This window comes from Nannochloropsis gaditana (assembly GCF_000240725.1).
Source record: "Nannochloropsis gaditana CCMP526 unplaced genomic scaffold scaffold869, whole genome shotgun sequence".
In the NCBI taxonomy this organism is placed as follows: Eukaryota; class Eustigmatophyceae; order Eustigmatales; family Monodopsidaceae; genus Microchloropsis; species Microchloropsis gaditana.
Genome location: NW_005803084.1, coordinates 1 through 11,122, shown reverse-complemented (window position 1 = coordinate 11,122; position 11,122 = coordinate 1). Strand labels below are relative to the sequence as shown.

Here is an 11,122-nt window from a genome sequence, read left to right as displayed (position 1 = left end):
GGCCACAAGTCGAGCTCAGCTTCTGCACCTTCCACGTCCTCCAAGCCGTTTCAATGGGGTCAAGAAGAAGAGAGATATTGCCGGCCAAGCGCGAAACGCCGCCAGGGGGATCACTTTTTGTTGGTCCGCACTGTCTCTTTTGTACTCGATCCACATTGAAACGGCTTGGAGGACGGGGAAAACGCACTAGCTGAGCACGCCATCCCACAGGCCTTTCCCTGGTGTCATGAAATACACGGTCGATGAGGCGGAAGGAGCGGCGCGTCGCCTTCTCCTTCATGGAGAAGTACCACGCGGGGGACGACTTCTGGCCCTTCCGCCCTACCTGCGCTTCCTCGTAGGCGTGTGGGTCAAACCATTTGCAAGTCTTGAAATGCTGCGGCCAGCTCGGCTCCTAGCCCTCAGGCACGGGTTTCCTGCTGCTACTACTGCTGCTACTGCTCTTCTGCGGCGGTCTCGTCCACTTCGAACTCGTCCTCTTCCTCCGTCGCAGCCGCGTCACTATCGTCGCGAGCAAAGACCACGACCGACGCCTCGTCCTGGCCCGAATCCGACCCCTTGGCCGCTTGATGTATTGTTTTTAGGCTAAACGATCGATATAGAGTCGTTGTTTTGAATGGATTGCGTGGCTTTGAATGGATTGCGTGGCTTTGACCAAAAAAGGACACTTCCGCATGACCGGGAGGCAGGCGGACGAGGACGAAAAATGCGCGGTCGAGAGCGGAGGACTGCACACTGATTTTTCCACCTCTTCTTCTGTTTCCCTCTCCTTTTCCTTTTTTCTCCTTGTTGCCACGTTCCCAGGGTTCAAAGCGCTTTGTGTCAGTGAAAAAAGACCCACGTACTTCGTCGGTTCTCCTCTACTTGCTCAAGCGTCATGAATAGAATCTCGCCAATGACTGGTGACTCTCATCACTGGTGGGTCCTAGTAGAGGTGGCGACCGGTAACGGAGAGGGCAAGCCCGGACGGAAAAGAACGAGTTTGGGGGGGTAATTGATCTGCTACATTTTGACTATCAAGGTGTCATTCTTTTCCTTGAGACTGTGTCTGCTTGGATACGGCGCAAATGACGTACTTTCGACGCTTGGAAATCCTTGCCAACCGATTTGCTCGTTTTCGTCCTCCTCTCGCTATTCCCGTCTTGGCGGCTTGAGCCTAAACTTCAATTTGTGCTCGTCGAAGGACCATCTGCTAGTTTGTTTGAATCTCGTTGTCCAATGCACTTACCCATTTGAACATTATACCGTACAGCTTAAATGAAGGGGTCAGATGTCCTCGGTTTCTTTTCAGTATTTTTAGTCGCTCACAACGCGGCTGCATTTTTGCGACCTCCCTGCCTCAAAGATGCCAGCCATGGCCGTGGGACATACCCACATCAACGCTCTGTATTCACCCTCGTCGCAAGCCCTCTTTCCGCAACATCTACCGCCAACGACATCAACAGCGGACCCACTAGTCATCATAAAATTTTGATACTTGGCGGAGGCACTGGAGGGTGCGGTTCGGCTGCCCATTTAATTAATGAGGGAATGCAAGCGGCCGACATCTGCATTGTCGAACCCGCCTCGACTCACTATTATCAACCCCTGTGGACTTTGGTGGGCGCAGGCATATTTGATCTAGCAACGTCAGCACGACCAATGTCCGACATAATTCCTAAGGGAGTCGCTTGGGCCCGAGACGCCGCAAGTAAAATCGATCCAGAAATCAATACCGTGCAGTGCGCTAGCGGACGACAGCTTACTTATGACTATCTTATAGTTGCCACAGGCCTTCAATGCGACTGGGATAAAATCCCAGGCCTACAGGATGCCTTGCACAACAGTGAAACCTCACACGTGTGTTCGAATTACCATCCCGAGTATGCGGAGAACACCTGGCGCGTCCTTAGGGGCCTCAGCGAAGGCAGTGCTCTCTTCACCCAACCGCCTTCCCCTGTCAAGTGCGGGGGAGCCCCTCAAAAAATCATGTGGCTTGCCGACGACTATTTGCGTCGGAACAACAGGCGCAACGCCGTGGACATTAATTTTTTCATGCCACAAAAAGTCTATTTCGGAGTGCCTCGGTATGCGGAGGTCCTTGAGTCGGAGTCCAAGGCCCGCGGCGTTGGTTTTGTCTTCGAGACTTTGCTGGTGGGCGTCAACGGGGAGCGCCGCGAGGCCACTTTCCAACGGGTGAAGGACGGGAGCGAATACACGCTGCCCTACGCCATGCTCCACGTGACTCCGCCCATGTCCGCGCCCGACTTCCTCAAGACGAGCCCCCTGGCCGACCCCAAGGGGTTCGTGGAGGTGGACAAGTACACGACCCAGCACGTGCGCTACCCGAACGTTTTCGCCCTCGGGGACTCCTCCTCGCTGCCCACCTCCAAGACCATGGCCGCGATCACGGGCCAGGCGCCGGTGCTGGTGCATAACCTCCTTCGCGTCATGCGGGGGAAGCGAGCGACTGCCACCTACGACGGCTTCACTTCCTGCCCCATCGTCCTGGGCTACGACAAGCTGCTCATGACCGAATTTGTCTACGACTGTGTCCCGCAGGAAACATTCACGAAAATTCCTTTGCCTTTCTTAGACCAAGGCAAGCCCTCTTTCTTCTTTTTCTTGGTCAAGAAATACGTGTTCCCATTTGTGTACTGGAACCTGTTTATGAAGGGGAGGTGGTACGGATCGAGGCTTATTTTCAAGCCCGATTATTCGGAAGCCGATCGCCGGGCGGACATGGAGGAAGAGAGCAAGGATGTAAAGGGAATGGCAGATGCTCAAGCGGGGAAGCGGGCTTAGACCGATCATCAACTTGAAGTCGTCGCAGCATGCATGTGCGTTGTACATCGTCGTGGGGGAAGCAGGAAGGGGGAATGAAAAAAGCAAGAGACGGGAATAAAGCGAAGAGATGACAAATTGTCCGGGCGGGTTGTATTTTTTCCACTTCTTTCTTTGGTCGTTCAAGGGCAGAAATGGAGGTTATGCGTCCCAACCGAGACCCACCGCTATCTGATTGTGGGAAGCGTCGTCGAGCTTCACCATGACGTCCGTAGCATTCTACCTTGCACTCATACTAGCATGCCCTGCATAATTGCCCGCCGACCATCCCGATCATAGTCCCTCCCGATCATTCATTCGCTCGCCATGAACTTGAGACGAGTAACCCTCCCTAGCTAGCCAGGTAACCCACTTTCCTAGCTAGCCAGCACCCCGTCCACCAGGTTGGCCGGCAATGCCACGTCGATCTTCTTCGGGTACGCCAGTTTCAAATTGTTCATGATTTCTATGAATTCCTCCTTCGACTTTCCGGACAAACGGGAGTTGAAGCGTTTCTCCTCCCCGATGGTCGACATCAGCCGGCCCCTGTAGTCATGCCCCGGATACACCGAGGTCTCGTGCGGTAAGGAGAAAATCTGCGTCCAGATGCTCTCAAACATCGTCTCTGGAGATCCCTGCTGGAAATCCGTGCGCCCGCAGCCTCTGATCAACAATGCGTCCCCTGTGAAAGCCATCTTCATGTCGTCCGTGACGAAAGTCATGCATCCGTTCGTGTGCCCCGGCGTGGCACGCGCTTCCACATAACGACGCCCGAATCGAACCCGGTTCCCGGGCTCCAAATGAATGCTCGCTTTGGCGCCCGATATTTTTGCGATCATGGACTTGCAGCCCGGTACTTTCTGTGCGAGGAGTCCGCTTCCCGTCACGTGGTCGGCGTGGCAATGCGTGTTGAGAGCGGCCACGAGGGTGAGGCCCATCTCTTTGATCACCTGCAAGTCCCTCTCCACAGTCAGATCCACTGGATCGATCAGGATGGCCTCTTTGGTCACGGGGCAGCCCAATAAGAAGGTGTAAGTCCAGGACGTCTCTTCGTATAGGGGACGGAACAGCAATGGAAGCTCGTCCTTGTATTCCCTGGCGGCGACGGTAGCCAGCACCCAATCTTTGAGGCTCGGATTCTTTACGAACGGTAACTTCATTTCCAGCGCGTAAGCGAGTGTTTGGTCTTTCGTCCACCCCTCCTCTGTCGCCTTACGGAGGCACTGCACTGCGGAGGCCCGCCCCCCCGAGCTACAGACCACTAAGGCGGGGGCGGGCAGCTCGTCCAAAGCCTGTAGGGCATCCGTGGCCAGTTGTAGCGAAAGCCCGTCCTAAGGAAAAGCAGGAAGGATAAGGAAGATGGGCCGCGGGTGAGGTTTGAGAAGAGACATAGCGAGGGATGAGGGATCCGCCTCCTCTTCGGCAGCGGCAACGTTTTCTTTCCATACATTAAAAGCTACGTTCATCCCAAGGCTTCCAGCTTTTAAAATGCATATAGATTCGTATTTTCTTTCTCCCGCCCGCCGAGCATTTATTTTAGTGTTGTGCTTGATACCATCCCGCATTGTAGACTTGGGACATACGTCTTGCGAAAGTGTTCTAGCAACACCATTTGGCATCAACTTACCTTCACATCAACCGGCAAATGACGAGTAGTAAGTCCACGTAGAGAGGCGAATCCGTTGGGCTCAATGCCTTTGTCTGCGCCCTTATCGGTGGCCAAATATAGGACACTCTTGTACTTGTCGGAGAGAGCGCTTGTCTCAGCCTCGCCCAGTTTACCTGCCGTCGTGATGTCCGCAGCCGTCACGGTCATAGTGCTGGCCAACCGTGATGACCCAAAGCTTCTACTCCTAATGGACTGAAAAAATGTACGTGCCCAGATGGTGGGAAAAGAAAGGCGTAAGTTACCACATGGCAGGACACGTTTCGAAAAGGGAGAATGCTGCCGAATGCTTCAACTTGGCACCCCGCAACACCAGCCCGAGCGGGTCGGAGGAGACTCTGACCAAAATCCTACCTTTGGCACACCACGGGTACAAAATGGCGTGCTCGACATAAAGGCAGTGGCACTATAGCAGCAAATACCGTAAAAAATGACGAGTGGCCGCCATGGGGAGTAGAGAGCTGAGGACATGTTGTTGGATGCAGCCGGCGACCGGGTGCCTCTTTCCCTAAGCGAATCTACTAATATCATGTCGGAGATGGAAGCCAAAGGTCACCAATATCGCAGTTCGCACGAGAAAATTTTGTTCCGCTTCAAATCTCCACCGAATTGAGAAGCGACGCCGACATGTTCCTTTGAAAACATGCGGGGACATAAGCCTCAAGGGCGGAGGATCCAGAGCGCTCCAGTTGTTCCAAGACCAAGACCGGACGGGCCCCGACTGCCTGTCGAAAACGAGGGTTAACATCCATGATGTATCCCCTTTCCTTTTCGTTCGTTCACTGCTTATAAAGTACATGTGTGTACATTCGTATTGAAGCTAACATTTACATATATTTCATGTCTGAACTTGACTGACAGCACAGTGTACGATGATCTTCACCGTGCATGGAAAAAGAGTGGAGCACTACTAGCGTCTCAACGGCTGGTGGGTCGTGGATTTAAGCAGAATGTCGAAGCGAATTACAGAGCCAATAAAAGCAGTCCAATGATTGCAACAAGACTTTCAAGCAATCAGGTTGCGGGGCTCACGCGAAACGGTAAACATTTCAGCATTGATCGATCGCACGACGGGCAAAAATCGATCACAACCGAGCAAGGACCCCCCACACCAAAGCAATGATCGGTCACAGACAAGCAAGTCTCGACGGCTGGAGAACCCGTTTTTGGATGTTTTAGGTCCTAGGATATCTAGAATGCGGCCCAGGACGCAGTCTTACTGTTTGGACACGGTACAAACGGGGGTCGGACAACCATACTCAGTCGTGCGATCGGTAACCGTACAAGTCACTCGAAAACGACTGCCCCAAGAATATTAAGGGGTCAACCGATTGAGTCAAACGCCCACATCCAAATTAAACGGTCCGCTGAAAGTGGCGAACAATATCCTTTACTTCGTCGTCATCCAAGTTCCTTGTTGTTTCTTGTTGGCGGAAGCCGTTTTTTGTGTCTTGTTCCCGATGCTTGTTGGTGATCGAAAGTGTACGCGCAGGCAAAATCATTAGCGCAGCGTCTCATTCTCTCTTCTGTCATTTTTTTTTCAAGACTGCGTAGAGCCAACAGTTTGTGGAGACCGCCGGATACGTTCCCATCTTCTATTTAAGGTCCTTGTCCAGCCAATAGATGCGTCGCCGGGACGTGTCATCATCCACCACAAATGGCAAGACAAAAGCTGTATCAAAGACCCACGCCCAGTCGATTACTTCCCAGAACCCCCTCCCTCTCCGCTACCAAGATGTGCCACGTTAGAACGTCACGTGGCAACTACCACCCTCGGCCCTCCCGCTCCTGGGGATCTTGAACATGCCTGTAGGGAGGAGAACACCTGCATGCGCCGCTCATCTTGGCCAAGTCCCCGCATGCGGTCATTGGAATTTACTGGAGCCTTAAAAAGGCCCAAACCTCCCACAAATTAATCGGACGGACCTCCGCATCACGACCTCCGCATGCCCTTCGTGGCTCTACTGTGCAGGCGAGTAAATCCCGCCAAGGCTGCATTTTTTTCCCGTACTCTGCGACACAACGTGAAATGTTTTCTGTACCCAAGTTTCCCTCACACTTGCCAAACTTGAGCTCAGGGTAGCACTCATCCTTGTTCAGACCGTCCTCTCACCCGGGAAAATCCAGGCGGGCCATGGCATTTTGGTCTCCTAGCGGGAGGGGGCTGGAAAGAAAAGCGCGCCCGGCACTACAGTTGTACCTTCTCTTCGTGTACTCTTCCAGTATTGGTACCTCACGTACTTAGCCAGCTATAATTTGTTTTTCGACAAAACTCAGTCGTTTTGGTGGCAAACGACTATTTACAATTCTGGTACGCGGTAGAAAAGACCTGACTAGAGAATGATCTTCTTATTTGTTTACCAACACAGGGATCAGGGCCGGCGACAAGTCTATACATCTTGCGCGCGTCCATGGGACGTGACGTAGTGCGTACATTCTTTCAATGCATTTCAAAATGCCCACGCACAAATAAAGGAGACAATCTGATAAAAACAGCAGTCGAGGTCTGTAAATTATATGCATACAACCCATCCTATTGAGGGAGCGAAAATGGGGCATGTGGGGGTCGGGAGGTTACAGCCGGAGGGGAGTGCTTCGAGAAGTGATATTCGGATGCGACGACCTTTTATTCCACGAATGAAGTTCTACTTGATATTTTATAGGAAATCCTAGCAATGTCCCCATTCAATCGAGAAAGAAGGTTTTTTTGACCCCTTGAAGTAATTAGGCGAGGAGACGCGTCGCCTTTTGTCGACTTGCGAGGCTCGACGATGTCCTAAATGTGCACATTTACCAGTCCTAGAAACAGCTGTTTAGTCTTTGCATTGTCTACATCTCTGTTCATCGTAGCAAAGTAGCATGGCGGCGGATATAATGAACGACGTGGAGCCTACCAGTGCCCTGCTTCCTACGCAGCCATCAACCCGAAACGGCCCACCCTCAGATTCCCCTCCTTCTGCTGGTAAACTATCGCCTTTCTCTTCTGCTTTGGTTCCCATTCCCCGCAACCATATCGATAGTGGAGATGCAGAGGTAAACATGGAGCCGGGGGTGTCTCCATATGTACTGTGTTGGCCGTAGATCTGCGTGTTTCCTGAGTTGTGGCGTTTGTGTTGAGATAAGTCGTACTTCGCCATCCTATCCATGCGTTATGTGACATTCATCACTTCGACTTTTTGTCGTTTTCTTTCGTTTATTGCTTGTAGGGTGACTGCGATACGGCACAGTATATCATAAACTGCTTGCATTACAATATGGCTATCGATCCTTCCGTCGTCATCACCCTGCGCACCCGCTGGGCAACCATGCAGCCGACCAAAAGCTTCTGCGAAGGATCTCTCCTACCCCTGGCAGGTATTCTGGATCGCAACAAATTCATCCGCCGCCTGCATTTAAGTGGCGCCGGCGTCACAAACGTGAAAGCCACAGCTGGTAATGGAGACAGCAACGCCCGTATTTTGCATCAAGTCCTGCTCAGCAACGACTCCATCAATATTCTCGATATTAGCAACACGGGCATAGATGACTCTGGCCTAGCCGAGGTCTGTCAGGGCATGGCCGTTAATTCCGCTGTCACCACTTTGAATGTGGCGCGAAATTGTTTCTCAGCCCAAGGCGCTTTGATGCTGGAAGATATGCTGCAGAAAAACACGCGCCTCAAATACCTGGGTGAGTGCGCCGCAGTTCACGCTAGATGGAAAGATGTGACGGGATCCTCAGGGCCAGGTTTTTGAATTTGTGCTCACCCCTTACCCTCTTTCTCTCGCCGGTGTAGATGTCTCTAGGAACGCCCTGGGCTTCAAGTGTATCAACAGGTTGCAGTGCTGCGCCAAACTCAGAAACGTGGAGATGAGAGTGGAAGGTAAGTCTTGCTGGACGGCGAGCGAGCGAGGGAGGTTGAGAAGCGATAGGGCCTGCACGGCGGAGCGCCTGTCGTGGGTCGACAACGGCCTGGAGCTTGCCTGCGCCCTTGCGAGACTTTTCCGCGATCACATGCATGGTGCCGACGAACCTGCTCCGAAGTGTCTGTGATCGGGCTGAGGTCCACTCTATTTCAACCATGCCAATTCCGTAACGCCCCTTTCTCCATGCCTGCAATTGCCCTCTCTACAGGCAATTACGTCTTTGAAGAGATCCTGAACAGCCTCACGCACGGTCTCGGCTTCATCGCATCTGTGGTCGGCACCCTCCTCCTCATGTCAGCGGCGTCGGCGCCAGGAACCACGCCTTATCACTGGTGGAGCTGTCTCCTTTTCTCGCTCTCCTTGATGATGCTCTACATCTCCTCCTCCCTGTACCACTCATTCTTTATGCTCCCTCACGCGAAAGACGTGCTTCAAATTCTCGATCATGTGGGAATCTACCTTCTTATCGCCGGTTCCTACTCCCCTATCATGATGATTGCTCTGCATCACAGTCATCGAGCCAACCTCCTCCTCCTCTTGGAATGGCTGACTGCATTCGGTGGAATCTGCGTCTCCATCGCGTCCTCCGGCGTGGGAGTGTCAAACCAAGCCACTAACCTTGTGGAAGTTTTTATTTTCCTAGGGATGGGTTGTGCGGCGTTTGGGATCTGGGATGACCTGGTGGCGAATCTACCGGCAACCGCTCTCTACCTCCTTGTCGGAGGGGGCATGGCCTACATTATTGGGGTTGTTTTCTTCATCTTGGGCGAGATCAAACCGATCTATCACATGGTGTGGCACATGTTTGTGATGCTTGGGAGTTTGCTGCATTGGTTGTGCGTGTATCACTTCGTGGTTGGCATGGGTCTGGTTGCTACTCAGCAAAGATGACAGAGACATGGAGCTCAGGGAGGATGCAGAAGGGTGCCAGCATGGTACGATGCGATTTCGAGTTTGCACAGCGGATGCATGCCATCGTAGCGTCCATGGTGGTAATACTTCTTCTTGCGATGACTTAGACACATCTGATATGAGCAGCGATTCACGATTCAGCAAGCTTCCCAAAAAAAAAGTAAGCTTTATATAGAATATGTCGTGTTAACACACCTGGGGCCTTAAATATCGACAAGTTTGATAGTTCCAAGAGATGCGAGATACGCGTGTGCTTCTTTCTCTTGTATCGAGTTACCTTCCCACGTTGTTCCTTACCGGCGCGGACCACGAAAAGCGCGGATGAAGTAAAAACTCTTCATCAGCGGGAGGCTTTTGTATGTTTGTGGTGCATCCCTCAAAAATTGTCCACCATCTGAGTTAGGGCCGGCCCATACGGCGGTCGGCGGGAGGTTCCCTTCAAAGTTTGCTCGAAAAGAAAGCACTGTAGCCTCGAAAGGATGACTTTTCCCAGACTTGTGTGCAAAGTTGATAAAAAAAGATCGAGTGTGATAACAGTCCGCTTCAAGCGATCGAGGTTACTCGTTCAGCGGAGGGTTATTCAATCACTCGACGCACAATGTTTCCGGCCCTGACACTGGTTACTAACCAGTAGCAGCGAGGCGACTAGTTGACCATGCCCTGTCCGTTGTTCGAAGCCTCCAGGCCCTTAAATCACTTCTCCGAAAACTTCATGCACAATTCCAGGCGACTGCTTATTCAAATCAAGTATACAGGTACAAGAATGCCGGATGATAGCCATTTCTTCGATGACGCCGCTTACATTTCCCACATCCGAGACGAAGCGGCGACCAAGGAGGCCACCATATTCCATACTGCACACTGCCCACAAAATCGTTACCTCCTGGCCTCGTCAAATAAAGGGAGAATCGCTATATGGGACTTGTCTTTTTACCTTTTCCCAGCGGCATCCGCGTCTCTACTCACCACATGTCCTTCGCTATCGTTCGCCTCAAGAGCCTCCCCTCTGCTCACACGTGGATTTTCACGCCACCTCCGTCAGTATGAATGTCGGATGTTCCCCGCTGCATTACGACGAAAAGGTTTTCCATGCTTGAGCATACAAGTCTCTGAGCGGGCCATAAACCACGTAATGTTCCTGGGTGAAGGCTCCACGAGTCCCTTACTGGTCTTGGCGGGCGACGACGGCATCTACGTATGGCCTTGGGCGCACATTTTGAAGCTCTTGAGTCAGGCCATTGGGGAAGATGGGGGAATGGACCAGGATTGCACGCAGGGTATACCGGGAAACTCGTGTATAACGCAGGATCTTGGAGCTCCATCTGCCCTTCTCAAGGCTCTCCCCTCCCAGGAGGCGTGGCCTTTCCTCACAGAGAGCAACCAAGTCGCGCCCTCCTTTCATTCGTCTTCGTCCACCTCCCCCTCTGTCTGCTTTAGCGCCTGTGGAGATGCGTTGGTTCGTCAATGGGACCTGGAGACACAGAAGTGCGCGTCAGTCCTGATCGGGCACACCGGGTACGTCCACGCGATCCAGAGTCTGGGCCCCGGGACTGCTGCGCCCGGCCTAGTCCTGTCGGGGGGAGAGGATGGGAAGATCGGTGTGTGGGATGTGCGAGCCTGCGATGGCAGGGGGGGAGGCGTGGCGTCGCTGGTCAGAATGATGGAGGGATGGGAGAGGGGTGAAGTTCTGGGGGAAAAGAACAGGACAAGCGGCGGCGGGATTGGCAGCAACAGTGTGAACCGGCGAGAGGGGCCGTCGTGGATATCTTCCCTGGATGTGGACCGAGGGGGAAACTTTATGGTGGCGGCGGGGGGGATGCGTCACGTGGCAACTACC

General features: G+C 52.8%; 3 protein-coding genes across 3 annotated transcripts; 2 read left to right on the top strand and 1 right to left on the bottom strand.

The window, feature by feature from the left end:
• Positions 1–1,641: 1,641 nt before the first annotated feature.
• On the top strand, positions 1,642–2,784 carry NGA_0002702 (fad-dependent pyridine nucleotide-disulfide oxidoreductase; the record flags this gene model as incomplete). The annotated part of the gene is made up of 1 exon (XM_005853475.1): positions 1,642–2,784. One exon carries the CDS (start codon positions 1,642–1,644, stop codon positions 2,782–2,784), a length of 1,143 nt encoding a protein of 380 aa, XP_005853537.1.
• A 130-nt stretch (positions 2,785–2,914) lies between these two features.
• On the bottom strand, positions 2,915–4,988 carry NGA_0000302 (ethylmalonic encephalopathy 1). The gene is made up of 3 exons (XM_005853473.1): positions 4,823–4,988; positions 4,430–4,663; positions 2,915–4,133 (listed from the first exon to the last, which is right to left on the bottom strand). Exons 1-3 carry the CDS (start codon positions 4,937–4,939, stop codon positions 3,180–3,182), a joined length of 1,305 nt encoding a protein of 434 aa, XP_005853535.1. The 5' UTR covers positions 4,940–4,988; the 3' UTR covers positions 2,915–3,179.
• Positions 4,989–7,316: 2,328 nt separating this feature from the next.
• On the top strand, positions 7,317–9,485 carry NGA_0002202 (hemolysin iii). Its single transcript, XM_005853474.1, has 4 exons — positions 7,317–7,501; positions 7,675–8,137; positions 8,244–8,492; positions 8,582–9,485. Exons 1-4 carry the CDS (start codon positions 7,328–7,330, stop codon positions 9,262–9,264), a joined length of 1,569 nt encoding a protein of 522 aa, XP_005853536.1. The 5' UTR covers positions 7,317–7,327; the 3' UTR covers positions 9,265–9,485.
• Positions 9,486–11,122: the final 1,637 nt, after the last annotated feature.

Excerpts from the sequence above, each read along its gene's own strand:
- NGA_0000302 (XM_005853473.1), bottom strand. The coding sequence starts at position 4,939 with ATGTCCTCAGCTCTCTACTCCCCATGGCGGCCACTCGTCATTTTTTAC. Across the intron at positions 4,664-4,822 it reads GTACCCGTGGTGTGCCAAAG|TCCATTAGGAGTAGAAGCTT; the intron begins GTAGGATTTTGG and ends ACATTTTTTCAG. Across the intron at positions 4,134-4,429 it reads ATTTGCCGGTTGATGTGAAG|GACGGGCTTTCGCTACAACT; the intron begins GTAAGTTGATGC and ends GCTTTTCCTTAG.
- NGA_0002202 (XM_005853474.1), top strand. The coding sequence starts at position 7,328 with ATGGCGGCGGATATAATGAACGACGTGGAGCCTACCAGTGCCCTGCTT. Across the intron at positions 8,138-8,243 it reads CACGCGCCTCAAATACCTGG|ATGTCTCTAGGAACGCCCTG; the intron begins GTGAGTGCGCCG and ends TCGCCGGTGTAG. Across the intron at positions 8,493-8,581 it reads CGACGAACCTGCTCCGAAGT|GCAATTACGTCTTTGAAGAG; the intron begins GTCTGTGATCGG and ends CCCTCTCTACAG.